Genomic DNA, 16,955 nt, shown 5'->3' with positions numbered 1-16,955 from the left:
TGAAGCATTAACAATGTCGCAGATGGTAGAAAACATCCCAGGTAAAAGTTTGATTCTACAATGCAGTTGTGCTGAATGGAATTAACTAAAAAAAAAAACACAATTTGCTTTGTGAAAATGTTAATCTGTCATAGCTTTCATTTATTTCAATGCCATTTACAGAATTATTATTAATTTAAAATCTGCAGGATGCATACTAGTCTGAGTTGTCCATGAATTCCAAGGCACATCTTGTCATGTCCTACTGTACGTCCTTAATCATTCCTCAAGTCAGAAGTGGAAATAGACTGTTATAACCACATACAGTGCATTCTGAAATTACTCAGACCCCTTGAATCTTTCCACATTTTGTTACAGCCTTATTCTAAAATGGATTCAATTGTTTCCCCCCCTCCCCCCTTCCCCCCCTCAAGCTACACACAAAACCCCACAATGACAAAGCAAAAACAGGTTTAGAAATGTATAACTAATAAAAAAATGTCACATTTACATAAGTATTCAGATCCTTTACTCAGTACTTTGTTGAAGCACCTTTGGCAGCGATTACAGCCTCGAGTCTTCTTTGGTATGACGCTACAAGCTTGGCACACCTGTATTTGGGGAGTTTCTCCCATTCTTCTCTGCAGATCCTCTCAAGTTCGGTCAGGTTGGATGGGGAGCGTTGCTGCACAGCTATTTTCAGGTCTCTCCAGAGATGTTCATCCAGGCTCTGGCTGGGCCACTCGGACATTCAGAGACTTGTCTCGAAGCCACTCCTGCATTGTCTTGGCTGTGTGGTTATGGTCATTGTCCTGTTGGAATGTAAACCTTCTCCCCAGTCTGAGGTCCTGAGCGCTCTGGAGCAGGTTATCATCAAAGATCTCTCTGTACTTTGCTCCATTCATCTTTCCCTTGATCCTGACTAGTCTCCCAGTCTCTGCCACTGAAAAACATCCCCACAGCATGATGCTGCCACCACCATGCTTCAACGTAGGGATGCCAGGTTTCCTCCAGACTGAACTCTTTGGCCTGAATGCCAAGTGTCACATCTTGGTTTCATCAGACCAGATAATCTTGTTTCTCATGGTCTGAGAGTCCTTTAGGTGCCTTTTGGCAAACTCCAAGCAGGCTGTGCCTTTTACTGAGGAGTGGCTTCCGTCTGGCCACTCTACCATAAAGGCCTGACTGGTGGAGTGCTGCAGAGATGGTTGTCCTTCTGGAAGGTTCTCCCATCTCCACAGAGGAGGTCTGGAGCTCTGTCAGAGTGACCATCGGGTTCTTGGTCACCTCCCTGACCAAGGCCCTTCTCCCCCGATTGCTCAGCTTGGCCAGAAGGCCAGCTCTAGGAAGTGTCTTGGTGGTTCCAAACTTTTTCCATTTAAGAATGATGGAGGCCACTGTGTTCTTGGGGACCTTCAATGCTGCAGACATTTTTTAGTACCCTTCTCCAGACCTGTGCCTCGACACAATCCTGTCTCAGTGCTCTACGGACAATTCTTTCGACCTCATGGCTTGGTTTTTGCTGACATGCACTGTCAACTGTGGGACCTTATATAGACAGGTGTGTGCCTTTCCAAATCAATTGAATTTACCACAGGTGGACTCCAATCAGGTTATAGAAACATCTCAAGGATGTTCAATGGGAACAGGATGCACCTGAGTACAATTCCGAGTCTCATAGCAAAGGGTCTGAATAGTTACGTAAATAAGGTATGTTTTTTAAATAAATTTGCAGAAACTTCTAAAAACCTGTTTTCGCTTTGTCGTCATGGGGTATTGTGTGTAGATTGAGGGGGGGGGGAAATATTGAATATATTTTAGAATAAGGCTCCTGATTGGCGCAGCCGTCTGAGGCACTGCATCTCAGTGCAAGAGGCGTCACTGCAGTCCCTGGTTCGAATCCAGGCTGCATCACATTCGGCTGTGATTGAGTCCCATAGGGCGGCGCACAATTGGCCCAGCGTCTTCCGATTTTGGTGATGGTAAATAAGAATTTGTTCTTAACTGACTTGCCTAGTTAAATAGAATTTAAAAAATAACGTAACAAAATCTGTAAAGCGTCAAGGGGTCTGAATACTTTCCGAATGCACTGTAAGTCCGAATTTCTGTGCAACAAAGATATAGTAAAATGTAGAGAAGCAGTTATTATAACTTGTATAAATGTATTGCTGTGGAAGACAGTCAGCTTTCTTAGTACAGGTCACATACTGTTCATATTCTGAACATCCAATCTCTACATACATAGCCTACTGTCTAGGCTAAGCAAGGCAGCAGATTATGGGTTGTATGAACTACTGATTTTAAGACATGACAGATTTGACTACTGATCAGCACAGTCAGTACGTGATGTGTGTCATCAGTCTTTACAGTGCCATCAACAGATCTGGTCCATCACCATCGCTAGTCCCTAGGTTTGGAGGCACTTAGCATTAAAAAAAAAAAGTACAGGCTCAAGAATTCCAGTGAACAATGACAACAATGCATGACAACATTACAGATTGCAAAATGTTGCAGTGAAATTATCACCGCCAAATGTACATGTATTGATTTTTCTAGTTGGTCCATTTTCATTTAACTAGTTTAGATTTTAATATAAACCCCTAAACATGTTCTATGCAAGTTAAGTAGACAAGATATATTCCAAGATAGCATAGAAAAGGTATACTATTCGTTTCAATTTGGAAAAATATTGATCCAATCTAGAGATTAAGATTATTTATCTAAATGTAAAAAATTAGTATTTATCTGATTTCTCTATAGACAGACCCAACCAACTCTCCTTTTCATCTTGGTTATGTTCATTAGGGCACAAAACAGAAAACATTAGTGCAACGTAAAATGAAAATGAGGGTTTCTTATTGGACAAGTTCATGTAATGCCTCCCTGTTTCCTAATGGTGCCTAATGAAGACAAACCTGTTGAGCAGCAATGAAGTAAAACTAACTGAACATTCCTGGCTACAGTTTTGTGAAACATGACGTAACACTTATCTTATACTGACACCCTAAATAAATAAAAGTAGCCTTTTGTCTTGCAGACATTCTAGGTTAAACTCTTATGGTAAACCAGTATTTTAATAAGAACTAGGGCCCAGAGTTGTTCCTTGTTAGGTGGTTGGGGAAAATTTGTTTTAAATAAGAGAAGCATTTAGAATAATCATTATTGTATTCTGAATTAAATCATAAGACTGTGAGAAATGGTTGACTGGCTTCATTAAAAGGCAATACAAGGTAAATATTTCAGGAGTAAAAATAAAATAAAAATGAGATCCACTTCTAGTACGTAATTGAAGCCAAGATATGTTTGTTGTATTGGACGCGAATGTACATTATGTATGACGACTCAGAAAACTCAAGTCATACAAAACACTGATAGCATCCAGTTTTTTCTGTCCTGTGCCAATAGTGCGTACCGCAGATGGCCAAACATAGGCTATTCAGCACATACAGTTGAAGTCGGAAGTTTACATACACTTAGGTTGGAGTCATTAAAACTCGTTTCACACACACACTCCACAAATTTCTTGTTAACAAACTATAGTTTTGGCAAGTCGGTTAGGACATCTACTTTGTGTATGACAAGTAATTTTTCCAACAATTGTTTGCAGACAGATTATTTAACTTATAATTCACTGTATCACAATTCCAGTGGGTCAGAAGTTTACATGCACTAAGTTGACTGTGCCTTTAAACAGCTTGGAAAATTCCAGAAAATTATGACATGGCTTTAGAAGCTTCTGATTGACTCAAATGATGTCAATTAGCCTATTGGAGGTGTACCTGTGGATGTATTTCAAGGCCTACCTTCAAACTCAGTGCCTCTTTGCTTGACATCATGGAAAAATAAAAAAAAACAGTCAAGACCTCAGAAAAAAGATATTGTTGACCTCCACAAGTCTGGGTCATCCTTGGGAGCAATTTCCAAACGCCTGAAGGTACCATGTTCATCTGTACAAACAATAGTACGCAAGTATAAACACCATGGGACCACGCAGGAAACCGCTCAGGAAAGAGATGCGTTCTGTCTCCTAGAGATGAATGTACTTTGGTGCGAAAAGTGCAAATCAATCCCAGAACAGCAAAGGACCTTGTGAAGATGCTGGAGGAAACCGGTACAAAAGTACCTATATCCACAGTAAAACAAGTCCTATATTGACATAACCTGAAAGGCCGCTCAGCAAGGAAGAAGCCACTGCTCCAAAACCGGCATAAAAAAGCCAGACTACGATTTGCAACTGCACATGGGGACAAAGATTGTACTTTGTGGAGAAATGTCCTCTGGTCTGATGAAACAAAAATAGAACCATAATGGCCATAATGATAATCGTTATGTTTGGAGGAAAAAGGGGGAGGCTTGCAAGCCGAAGAACACCATCCCAACCGTGAAGCACGGGGGTGGCAGCATCATGTTGTGGGGGTGCTTTGCGGCAGGAGGGACTGATGCACTTCACAAAATAGATGGCATCATGAGGATGGAAAATGATGTGGATATATTGAAGCAACATCTCAAGACATCAGTCAGGAAGTTAAAGCTTGGTTGCAAATGGGTCTTCCAAATGGATAATGACCCCAAGCATACTTCCAAAGTTGTGGAAAAATGGCTTACAGACAACAAAGTCAAGGTATTGGAGTGGCCATCACAAAGCACTGACCTCAATCCTATAGAATATTTGTGGGCAGAACTGAAAAAGCATGTGTGAGCAAGGAGGCCTACAAACCTGACTCAGTTACACCAGCTCTGTCAGGAGGAATGGGCCAAAAATTCACCCAACTTATTGTGGGAAGCTTGTGGAAGGCTACTCAAAACGTTTAACCCAAGGTAAACAATTTAAAGACAATGCTACCAAATACTAATTGAGTGTATGTAAACTTCTGACCCACTGGGAATGTGATGAAAGAAATAAAAGCTGAAATAAATCACTATTATTCTGACATTTCACATTCTTAAAATAAAGTGGTGATCCTAACTGACCTAATACAGGGAATTTTTAAGATTAAATGTCAGGAATTGTGAGTTTAAATGTATTTGGCTAAGGTGTATATAAACTTCCAACTTCAACTGTAGGCACCAAACTGTCACAGCCAGCTGAGAAATCAACACCTACTTTTCAAGAGCAGTAACATCTCTCCGGAAAGGGTTTGCAGTGGTCTTAACGAAGGGCTGAAGGAGCACTGTGAAATATACAGAGTTTTAAATAGAATACAGTCATGTTTGCAAATGCCTTGATGCTTCACTCAAGCCCTCAACGTTCTTGAGAATATTGCTCTTCACTAGCTTGGGCATTGTCCAAGCTCGTTAAGCAAATAGTTGTTTGGCATCGTCTTTCTGAACAACTATTTGGAAAGACAACGTCTAAGCCAAAAGGAGTTGGCTAGTAAAACTGCTAGTTGTTATCAGCACTCCAAAGTAATAGGGCTGGAGAAAGCATAACAAGCTTCAAATGTAATGCCATTCAGTCAGGTATAATACAATTGCCACAGAATGCATATGCTAGACAGTTATGGCACCTCCTATAAGACCATGTACAACCATTTCCAGAGAGATTCACCCATATTGGCATCGTAGGGAAGACATGAATACTGTATGTGGAATAAACCCCTGAGTGTAAGGGGAAAAGAGAGGAGAGACACCATCTCTGGTTGCGGTGTATGTTGGGAAGTTGGGATGGGGTGTCAATAGTCCAGTGGTCACCAACCCTCATCTTGGAGACAGGTGTGTAAGGTTGTCATAACCCAGTTCTAAACACACCTGAATCAAGTTCCAGATATGTGGTCATATCTATAGGTCAATCTGAACGTTGAACCAGGGGTTTCGTCGCTGGGCAGGAACAAAACCCGGGACTAGGGTGGGTGGTGACCACTGTTGTATAGCCAGTGCAGGTTGAGGTCTAGGGGCTAGCTCACACCTCAGTGCTTCAGTTTCTTGTTGATGCCCATGACCTTGAAGGTGGCTGCGGTGATCTTCTCGTACACCACAAACATGAGGGCTGCCGTTAGTACTGTCTGGAGCAGTTTGGCCTCCAGGCCTTTGTATAAGCCCAGCACACCATGCCTCCTGCAGGGGAGAGGACAGGGAGGGAACACGTCGATGGATCAACAAGATGAACTCATTGGCACAAGACGGTCTGAAAATCTCCCACCACATTGCAGTAGTCAGACTGTTGAGACGCAAGAGTTCCATTGTGTGTGTGATCTACTCACTTGATTCTGTCCATAAGTAGGTAGACTATGTTTTGGAGACTGCCCAGTAGACCTCCCTTGCCCTCAGCCTTGTGCTGCCCAAACTGGGAGGAGAGAAAGACCGCAATTTAATCAACAAAATGAGCTGTGAGTACAGGAAATATGGACTTATTTTACTGAGCAGTACAAAATCATGATATCAGACACAGTTTGATGGGTAACTTTGGGGAAACACTGCTATGAGTGTTCAGTTAGCAGGTGTGTGCGTTTATAGATACACAAGTTTGCATGTGCATTTGTTTACCCTTAGAATGGCCTGGACGGTCTGCAGGGGATACGTCGCCGTGGTAGCGATGGCCTTGGCCACAGCTCCAATGAGAAAGATCTCTGCTGATGTAATCTAGGAGCAGACAAAAACAAAACAAAGGCTTAAAAACTTTCAGCATGACTGACACTCAGACACGCCACAGAGGTGTGAAAGCTGGCTCCCTCCTCTCCTTCCCTCACCTTCCTCCCTCCTCGGCCTGCTCTCCTCTTCATGGCTTCATAGAACATGAACACGACTGCAGGGTTGAAGACCAGCACCAGAGAAGGCAGTGTACCGTTCCAAAGAGTCCCCACTCCCTCGCTGGCTATGATCTGCGAGAAAGCATCTGCAATCGAAAGCACACATTGTATGATGATAGTAAGTCACATTTTATTAGTACTGAAAAGAGACAACAGTGAATAACACACACCAAAGATGCCTCTGTAGTGGGTCTGCTTGAGGTCTTCGTTCCTGAACTTTGCCCCCTGCAGCTTGAGCCGGGTGTTGACCACCCACATGGGCGTGGTCAGGAGCACGTTGACTGCCCCTGGGGGAGAAACACACAACACGGGCAACAGAAATACATTTAAATACATTTCAATATGGAGGTCAAATCTACTTTCTTCAATGAATCTCTGTTAACCACCTCTCAGACTCCCCTTCCCTAATATAACTACATCAATGACTTAGACTCCATCAAAATAGGTGGCAGTAGGTTGATAGTGACTTAGCCATTACCACTAAAAGGTCCCTGTTCGGTCCTCCTACCTGAGATGAAGCCCATGAGGAGGTCTTTTCCTGGTCTGGACCGGCCCTGATTACCCACCATGACTTTCTTCAGTGTGTTGAAGGTGTAGAAGTAGACGAAGTTGGAGCAGCACAGACTGGAGATGACTGGGAACCAGCCTCTGTACAGAGACAACCTGGGAGGGGAGAGGAGAGAGACCAGGGAAATACGCAAAGTAAGTCATTGGGCCATGGGAACCCAGGACTAGGAGTTTTTCCTGTGCATGTGATCTGACTGGGGGAAACTCCTGGCCCAACACATAAAAGTAGTCATAGAAATACAATGGATGGAATGGACATATCATGGAACATTGCTTTGAACTGAAAGGAATGGCCATTCTACTACTCTAGATCTATGGGTACAACAGCACAGTGAAAGCCCTGTATGCGGTGATACAAGGCCAGCTTTCCTTTCCAGTCAATTGATTTGAGCAATCAAAGGTGGATTGTAAATTGTAGTAAAGTATGTGTACAGTTCCATACAATACTCACAGGCCTTCCTCCTTTGCTATTTCAGCCAGGAGAATGGCAGTCGATTTGGACTTCCGATTCTCATCCACTGCAACAGAAAAGGAAGGCAGAAAAGGGATTGTCATTTTCTTACATTATTGTAACATTGTAAGTAGTCTGCAGCTCTGGTATGCTCATGCAATGGTAAGGTCTCTCTTGTCAATGTTTCCACTTCTATATATCCATCACTAATTTCCTTGTGAACTCACTGACCCTTGGGTGCTGAGACCAACGTTATAGCAGACAAGTATGGCCACACTGACAACAAAGATGGTGGTATATACTGACTGCTGATAACCAATTACTCTACAACTCACCCTGAAGTCTGATCCTCGCTGTATCCAAAGGAAAGAAGACGGACATCGCCGTCATGCTACCCTAGAAGCAAATGCATTATGATATATAGGATATAGACGGGTAGTTAAACCTAAGTTACACGACAAATTCACAAAGTTGATACAATCTGACACAGTATGCTAACTAACAAACTAGCTAGAGGCACCGGTTGTAACATTTCAGTGTAGTTATTCGAACGTTTTGGCATTGTCTTTATTATTAAAGGACTGTTCATGCATAGGCAAACTACGTTGAGATGTCCTTACCACTGCACCTGCCACGGCGTGTACCAGTGTCTCGTAAGACAAAAGGTTGATCGCTGAGGCACCATTGTCAGACATCTGATTCTTCAGGGGCGCAGAGCTTCGATCTGCCGATATTAGCCAAATGCCAAATCTATCGTCGGTCGGCAACTGCAGAGCACCCTGGTTGAGTTTCTTGCGGTGAGACTGGTTGTGGTGGAGTAAGTTTACCTGCTGTCATTCCATGATGAGTGGCTGAGTGACTTTTGTGTACTCCGACAGTGCCATAAATAAGGCAAATTTCGTTGTGGAGATTTCTGTTTCCTAATAACTCATTTTGGCGGTGCAGTCAGTCAGAGTTCAGAAACGCTCTAAAGGGCGATACTGCCATCTACTGGAATGGAGTACTAATGGCCACCTGAGATTAGTGCGCTTTCTTTTTGCGCATGAGTTCAAAAGCGCGCCCAGCCAGGTATGGCCACTGTCCTGTTTTATGACCTCATGACATTTTATTAATAAATGCCTACTGATATATATGCACAATTCATTTAACATATTTTGACTATATATTGTCTCTGTCATTGCCATTCCATCATTTAGCAACTTGTAACCTAGGCCTATACAGTAGCCTAATAACTTCTCTCAGCATATTAATTGTAGATTCCTGAATATCCTCAATGGGACAGCATGACAAATCGCATATGGACTTTGCTTTTGTTTTATGGCAGTGAGTTCCACCGATATGATGACGCCCAGCGCTCTGACCAAACCACTCACATCTCCAATGCGCAATTGTGGCGCTCCAACGCGCTGGAAGGAAGAACAAAATGCCAGATTTCTGCTAAAATACGTGCCTTTTTATTTCATTTCACAGTGTAGTGTTCTAAACACAGAGTAAACATGTCTAGGTACCACAAAGCAGCGATCGATGGCTACCTGGACCTCTTGAAAGAGGCCACCAGGAAAGACCTGAATTCTCCGGACGAGGACGGGATGACGCCTACGCTATGGGCTGCTTTTCATGGACACGTCGAGGCCCTTCAACTTATATGTAGCCGAGGGTGAGTGCAATTGATATTCAGAAGTCATAGCCTACCTTCCCATACCTAACATCCCAAAATAGTTTAATAAGTGGTATATTAGCAATATATACCTATTGTGACGTTTTTACAATCACTAATTACAATCAATTGAAACCTAATTTAGAAATGATTTTTCTCATAGTAGTTAACTGATTTAACTAAGTCTAAACTATTAGAATGTGAATTTATTTGGATCTCTTTTGATTTAATTTAACCTATGTATGTTTAGATCAATTAACTTCTAATCCAATGAAAAAATAGCAGAAACTCTGCCTAATATTTTTTTTTTTTTTTTTTTTCACCTTTATTTAACCAGGTAGGCAAGTTGAGAACAAGTTCTCATTTACAATTGGACATGAGGAGGAAGGATAGAAGCTATAGGTTATGGTTGACCTTTTGACCTCTTCCTAGTCCATGTCCATTACTGTCAGTAACTTATTCCTTGTATGAGGACTGATATTTCCAATCTACATTGATGAGTTGCTAAAACACAACAATAAATGGCGTCCTCCAGTAACCTACAAAATAGTCACAAAACCTATAGTACCAATCCAATGAATACTGTAATATTTTATCTCCTTTAATATTGATGACACATGTTTTGTTGGGAGGGATGCAGTTGGAGGATAAAAGTCCAGAAGTGGCCTAATGCTGATCCTATTAAAGGCACTGCTGCTCGTTTCCAAACCAAATACTTGAACGAAGAGCAAAGGTGTACTTTATTGTTAATTCATGTGATAGAAGGAATGCCCATCACCTCATTCCTGATGCCCATAAACCTACTAGAGACGATCCTCATTAAAAATGTATAGGTGAGAGGTGAGGTTAGCTGGGTCACATGGGTTTCAACCTCACACGTTTCTCTATCAACTTAAACCACCGTCCTCAAATGGTGACTGAATGCCTCTGATATTTTAACTATATTCTACAATGTACTGTATGTCCATGTCACATTTCACCCATGTTATTTTTGTGCATTAGACATGCATGCCACTCTGAAACTCTCCCCCCACAACCTTTTAGACCACATTTTCCCATGAGCAGAGCCAAATATTTAATCAGCCAAGGGGAATCATGTAATTAATGACAAACAATAGAGCCCTTCATTCCCTTGACAGCTTTCCCCTGCTTTCATACTGCAGGAAAAAAACAGACCAATTTCATCTCTCTTATTTATTTCTGTCAAGATGACAACCGACCAATTGCTTGATTATTTAATTGAAGCATACTAACAATGGATTACGAAGTTTTCACAACATTGAACTCAGTGTATTTTTATAAAATGATTGGAATGATGTCTACCATACCTTTGTGATCATAGCTGCCTATTTCCACGTTGGGCGTTAGCAGTTGGATGTACTGCAACAAACTCGGTTTTATGATCACCTGTTGCTAAGATACTGCAATCGGGAGTTTTATAGAGGTAGTGATGGAACAAAGGAGGACTTTTGTTCTTAATGGCTTACCAATTAACCCATAAGGAAGGGTTAGTTTGTACTTCATGAGTATTGCGTTGGTGACAGTCCTTTTTCATTCATTTATTATAGGAATGCTATTATACAACATCAATTAATGACTCATTATTCAGTTTTCAAGTGTTGTTGATTATATTGTATTGTTAGATTCATGTTGATATGGACATATGTGTTAATATGTATACATGTCTATAGACACTGAGTGTACAAAACATTAGAAGCACCTGCTATTTCCATGACATAGACTGACCAGTTGAATCCAGGTGAAAGCTATGATGCCTTATTGATGTCACCTGTTAAATCCACTTCAATCAGTGTAGATGAAGGGGGGGAGAAGGGTTAAAGAAGGATTTTTAAACCTTGAGACAATTAGACATGGATTGTGTATGTGTGTCATTCAGATAGTGAATGGGCAAGACAAAATATTTAAATGCCTTTTATAGAATTATAGAATCAGTCAGTGTCAGTATTGTCTACAGGAGAGATGATCAGTAGGTTTATGTTTTTTACCGCCATCTTTACAACAGAGGCTAGAGATAGGATATTGTTTCTCAGTGAAGGTGGAGCCGGTGAAAGAGTAGATATGAGACCTGGCCTCCACATTGTAGATGAAGACCTGACCCTTCTCATGATCCACAAATACCCCCACCTTCTGGGGGCTTCTCTCTCAGGGAGAGCGAGACAAGAAGATTAGTGAGAATCATGTACTCATTCCCATTCCTCAGCCACAAAATCCAGGATCCATCCTCAGTGTTCTCATCCCCTTCCTGTTGATGGGCTCTCTGGCCACTCCTAAATCCAATTCAATATTCCCCTTAACCTGCACCTCATAGTAAAATCTTCCAGAGGAAAAGCCTCCTTTTCTCAGGACACTGAGAAAAGTATCAAACCTCTCTGGTTTGGCAGTGTCTGATGTATATTTCCATGTTCCACTTGTTTCCATCCTCAGATAGAATGAGATGGTAATGTGCCGTATCAGGGTCTAGAGTCACATCCACTGAATGTTTTTGGATGGTTTCAAGATCTTGACCACTTCCTGTTCACAAGTCTAACTGATTAATGAGTACAATCAGCTGACGATTGAGGTCATCTTTGATCTGATCCTGCTCCTCAGTTAGGTTTTTCAGCTGACAGTTGAGGTCTTCTTTGACGCGATCCCTCTCCTGAATGAGACCCCTTCACTCACCATGAGTCCAATCCCTGTACCTTTTGCAGAATATCAGTCTGTCCCTGATGTTTTTCCTGGAGAGAAGTGGCTTCTTTGCTGTCCTTCTTGACGACACCAGGCCATCCTCCAAAAGTCTTTGCCTCACTGTGCGTGCAGAGGCACTCACACCTGCCTGCTGCCATTCCTGAGCAAGCTCTGTACTGGTGGTGCCCCAATCCCGCAGCTGAATCAACTTTAGGAGACGGTCCTGGCGCTTGCTGGACTTTCTTGGGCGCCCTGAAGCCTTCTTCACAACAATTGAACTGCTCTCCTTGAAGTTCTTGATGATCCGATAAATGGTTGATTTAGGTGCAATCTTACCGGCAGCAATATCCTTGCCTGTGAAGCCTTTTTTTGTGCAAAGCAATGATGACGGCACGTGTTTCCTTGGAGGTAACCATGGTTGATAGAGGAAGAACAATGATTCCAAGCACCACCCTCCTTTTGAAGCTTCCAGTCTGTTATTCAAACTCAATCAGCATGACAGAGTGATCTACAGCCTTCTCCTCTTCAACACTCACACCTGTGTTAATGAGAGAATCACTGACATGATGTCAGCTGGTCTTTTTGTGGCAGGGCTGAAATGCAGTGGAAATGTTTTAATGGGATTCAGTTAATTTGCATGACAAAGAGGGACTTTGCAATTAATTGCAATTCATCTGATCACTCTTCATAACATTCTGGAGTATATGCAAATTAATATTAGTGTCATTCTCAAAATCTTTGGCCACGACTGTACTTAACACACTGGAACAGCTGACTAGGGATGTGACATTCCGTCTTCCTCATTTCATTGAGCAGGCTCTGTTGAACAATACATATCAAATCGGTTTCTGTTTGTCTCCTGTTGAGTGACCTTTAGTTTGGCAGAGTAGAATCCCTCAGTGTTCCTTTGTATTTCTGAATACCAACCATACAATTTGGCTCCCTTGGTTCCCTCACTGTCCTGGATACCAGCCTTTAGATTTACACCTCAGAACGATGGCTACCCTTCTCAGCTCCTCAATTGAGATCACTGGCTGGGATCCAACAGCTACAGACACAAAGGTATACAGGATTTAAAATACTGAAGTGAGGTTTTGAGAAAATTAATACATGTTATAATGCAGACTGTATAGGTTATTGCATTTGACAGAAAATGTAACCTTACCTTTAATACGGACTTCAACGGTGAGATCATCATACCCTGACTTTGTCTTAGTAAAGTACTTGCAAAAATCCATCATCATTGCCTTGTACCCTGGTCAGTTTCATGGAGGTGTTGCATCTTTTCAGTTTGTCTTTAAACAGTGCTGTACTTCCCCTGTAGGAGATCATCTGATCCTTATAGTTGTCTCTTCAGTATTGGCAGAGCCTGGGTGGGGCAGTCTAAACTACTCCACTCTCATATCCTCAGCATTGATACCGGCTTTGAGGTAAAGGTCTTCACAGGTCTAAAAAGTTGCACAATGGATCTGTGGCTTTCCTACCCGATCCAAAATGCATCATCAACAAACAAAAAAACAGATACCCGTTCCGAATGGAACCCAGGACAGTCAGACCAGTTCTGAAAAAGGCCTGTGGAAAAACAAACCCAAACAGACATGTGCCGGTTCAGATCCTAGAGACCCGTTCAGATCCGAGAGTAAAAAGAGAAAGAAACCTCAGACTGGGCGCTGTCAATAAATGAACACACACACACAGTGAAGGTGTAAAGTAGGCCTACTGTACCCGAGACTGCTCTGTGGAGGAGAAGCAGGAGAGGGACAAAGACAATCTGGTAGCATCACCATCATTCCAGAAAGCAATGATTACACAAATCATCAAGATGAATTCCATAACTTCAAATCAGGGAGTCAATAATGACATTTCAGTGTTTAAAAAAAAATACACACAGAAAAACTGTGGAATAATCTAAAAGCAAACATACCAAAGTCAGTTTTCCTAGTTGAACAAAGGCTTTCCTTCAGTGCAGCCTTGTCCATGTACTCATCTGGTGTGACTTTTTTACTTACAACATAAAACTTGTCCAACTGCCTACCTTTCACACCTACAATGATGAGCCAAAGCTGAACAGAAATCACAGAGATAAAACATATTTTATCTAATCTTGTGTCATAGAAATGTATGATTGGTTGGTTGATGAATTGGTTTGTTGATTGATTGACAGATGTTTCTGTGTTCTTTCAGAGGGGACCCCAACAGGAGTGACATCTGGGGCAACACGCCGCTGCACCACGCCGCCACCAACGGTCATATGCACATCCTCAGCTTCCTGGTCAACTTCGGCGCCAACCTCTTCTCCCAGGACAACGACTTCCACACAGCTATGGACGTGGCAGCGTCGGGCGACCGCATGGACTGCGTGCGATTCCTGGACAGTGCAGCATCACAGCAGACCATCCAGAATGCCAAGAAAGTGGCCAGGCTGAAGAAGGAGGCCACCAAAGAGGCTGAAACACGGGTGAAGCTGTGTGAGAGGGTCAAAAAAAGGCACAAGAGCAAGATGGATAAGATGTACCAAGGGTCAGTGTCAGAGGCCAGCACGGCATCTCCGTCGTTCTCCAAGATGGGCACCATCAACAGTGTGAACGAGCAGTTCTCCAAGCTGATCGCCTCCGATACCTCAGGCTCGCTTACGGCCCGGTCGAAGGGGACCCTCCAGAGGATATTCGGGAAAAAGGATAAAGGAACGACGGAGAAGGTGAGAAGAGACGGGAACGTAATCTTCGTCAAGCAGGAGAATGGCACCCTCTCTGGGACGCCTGAGTTCATGGGCGTTTTCTCCGAGCAGGACGAGATCGATGAGGAAGAGGACGGAGGGATGAGAAGATTCACAGATGATGAAGTTAATGACGATGACGAAGGAGGAGATGGCCCAGGAGCCAAGGAGTCCATCTTCAAACGGCCCGGCCTGGGGAACATGGTCTTCAGGAAGAACTTCTCCATGGAGATGGGTATAGAGCCTGACGACTTCCCCAGTGGGAACAATGAAAACCTGGGCTTCCTCATCCGTAGGGAGGGGTTCGACACAGAAGGGGAGGACACAGGCTTTGTTGAGGACGAGGAGGATGGCAACCTGCCCTGGAACCAGGAGGAGATCGGCCTGGATGATGACCAGGATGAGGAGACCTCCCCGCTGGATGCCTTCCTCTCATCCATCTCCCTGCCAGACTTCTCCCCAGCCTTCACCCGCGAACAGCTGGACCTGGAGGCACTGATGCTCTGTTCCGACGACGACCTCAAGGGCATCCGCATCCAACTGGGGCCCCGCAAGAAGATCCTGGAAGCTGCCGCTCGCCGGAAAAATGCACTGGAGAAACCTGGCGCCATCAAGGACAGCTTCCTGTGATGAAATGATGATATTGGAGGTGGTTGAATATGGCTGAATGGAGAAAGTAGGATGGATGCAAGTAGGAGGATGTAGAGTGACAATACTTTTGAATGTAAAGAACACTGATGCAAAGTTGAGAGTTTGAAGGAAATACATATCCTGGTTTTCTATCCTTTAAAGACAAATTCTTTAATCTTTCTCTTACCTTGGACTAGGAGTGACTGCAGCCCTTCATTACTTTGCTATAGCCGCCACAGGCTAAAGTTACCATTGATTCACCCAAAACAGTGGGGGGTTCAATGGGCTGGATAAGCCTGGCACTGTGATGAGATAATCGGCGATGGTTGAACTGAGCAGGAATGTCATTTAGATTAATGGAGTGGCAATAACACCACCACAACCACTACCAATCACCATCTTGCAATACTAATTCATGAAGGAAGAAACACTGTCAGATTTCAAACATAATTTCAGGTGCATGCTCTTTTTGGCATGTCTCTGAGAAGCACACAACTCATTTTGAGTAATGATGTAATGTAAGAGCCTATTAAGTGGAAACTGTTCTGTTCTGATCTTGATTTTCTTGTTCCCTCCTTTGATGATTGATAGAAAGGAGACGATATTGTGATGAATTCAGTTGTGCCATTTTGTATGTGAATTTTAATTGTTGTGATTTGTACATTGATAAAAAAAAAACGTATGACAACCAAAATAAATAACGTTTTTAAATCAGTTGATCAATTCTTCCATGTGAGTTGCATGCATACATTTTCTCTGACTGGATTTTTTGGCACTTGAAAGTTCTGAATCACTGGTGAAGTAGATAAATACCATGCTAAACTGTAGTGAGCCATGAGTTTCTCCTTACCAGGTGACCTAACCAGGAAAATCTCTGAGCCCTAGTAGTGTGAATCTAGCCAATTAAAAAAATATATTAAATGTTTATTAGACACACAGCTCATTTGATAGAGAGGCAGACAGAAGGAATCCTAGCAGGCCATGGTCAGGAGATCCTTCTGACCCAGTCAACCAGGAAATGAAGGGAGGAGGAGTCCCATGCACCAGCAGTCAGCTCAGATGGAAAGTTGTTGATTCTGGCTTCAATGGAGAGGACACAGAGAGAGGGAGAAGACAAGTTTAAGCCAGTTAATCTACATGGATTGTGTCTGGTGGACAACTTGTCATGGTCATGATGATGAAGTATCGCTTAAGTCTAAACTGTTTTCCGTATGAAACTTTATAGTAAGGCCATCCGAATGGTTGTATAACCAGTCTTGTATGTGCCAGTATGCAGATTATGGTCATTATATGAAATCTGACCATATCATACATTGCATAGGATCACCACTGACATTTACAAAGTCTATCTCTGATGTAACCATGAGTCACTGGAGTGGTATTATGGCTATTGGTGATAATATGTGGAGTTACACCTAGGTGGAGCTTCAAATTAGATAAATAATACACTGTGACTAACTGATATACACAAAATGTGTTTTATTACATTATACTTTGAACAGGTACATGATGGATCAACCT

General features: G+C 42.6%; 2 protein-coding genes across 2 annotated transcripts; one reads left to right on the top strand and one right to left on the bottom strand.

The window, feature by feature from the left end:
* Nucleotides 1-5,633: 5,633 nt before the first annotated feature.
* Nucleotides 5,634-8,715, bottom strand: LOC106601749 (peroxisomal membrane protein PMP34). The gene is made up of 9 exons (XM_014194104.2): nt 8,364-8,715; nt 8,079-8,139; nt 7,744-7,810; nt 7,234-7,388; nt 6,896-7,012; nt 6,666-6,811; nt 6,463-6,558; nt 6,180-6,262; nt 5,634-6,033 (listed from the first exon to the last, which is right to left on the bottom strand). The coding sequence occupies exons 1-9, from the start codon at nt 8,436-8,438 to the stop codon at nt 5,886-5,888; spliced, it is 948 nt and encodes a 315-aa protein (XP_014049579.1). The 5' UTR covers nt 8,439-8,715; the 3' UTR covers nt 5,634-5,885.
* Nucleotides 8,716-9,092: 377 nt separating this feature from the next.
* LOC106601748 (ankyrin repeat and SAM domain-containing protein 4B-like) lies at nt 9,093-16,148 on the top strand. Its single transcript, XM_014194103.2, has 2 exons — nt 9,093-9,400; nt 14,273-16,148. Exons 1-2 carry the CDS (start codon nt 9,240-9,242, stop codon nt 15,432-15,434), a joined length of 1,323 nt encoding a protein of 440 aa, XP_014049578.1. The 5' UTR covers nt 9,093-9,239; the 3' UTR covers nt 15,435-16,148.
* The last annotated feature ends 807 nt before the right edge of the window (nt 16,149-16,955 follow it).

Source organism: Salmo salar, chromosome ssa03 (assembly GCF_905237065.1).
Source record: "Salmo salar chromosome ssa03, Ssal_v3.1, whole genome shotgun sequence".
Classification (NCBI taxonomy): Eukaryota; Metazoa; Chordata; class Actinopteri; order Salmoniformes; family Salmonidae; genus Salmo; species Salmo salar.
Note: the sequence above shows the minus strand (reverse complement) of the source record. Positions and strands in the feature narration are given on the sequence as shown.

Bases quoted from the DNA above. Each gene is read 5' to 3' on its own strand.
- LOC106601748 (XM_014194103.2), top strand. From the start codon at position 9,240: ATGTCTAGGTACCACAAAGCAGCGATCGATGGCTACCTGGACCTCTTG. The intron at 9,401-14,272 runs GTGAGTGCAATT...GTGTTCTTTCAG, and splicing joins CAACTTATATGTAGCCGAGG to AGGGGACCCCAACAGGAGTG.
- LOC106601749 (XM_014194104.2), bottom strand. From the start codon at position 8,438: ATGTCTGACAATGGTGCCTCAGCGATCAACCTTTTGTCTTACGAGACA. The intron at 7,013-7,233 runs GTAGGAGGACCG...TTTCTCCCCCAG, and splicing joins CCTCATGGGCTTCATCTCAG to GGGCAGTCAACGTGCTCCTG. The intron at 6,034-6,179 runs GTGAGTAGATCA...TCTCCCCTGCAG, and splicing joins CTACTTATGGACAGAATCAA to GAGGCATGGTGTGCTGGGCT.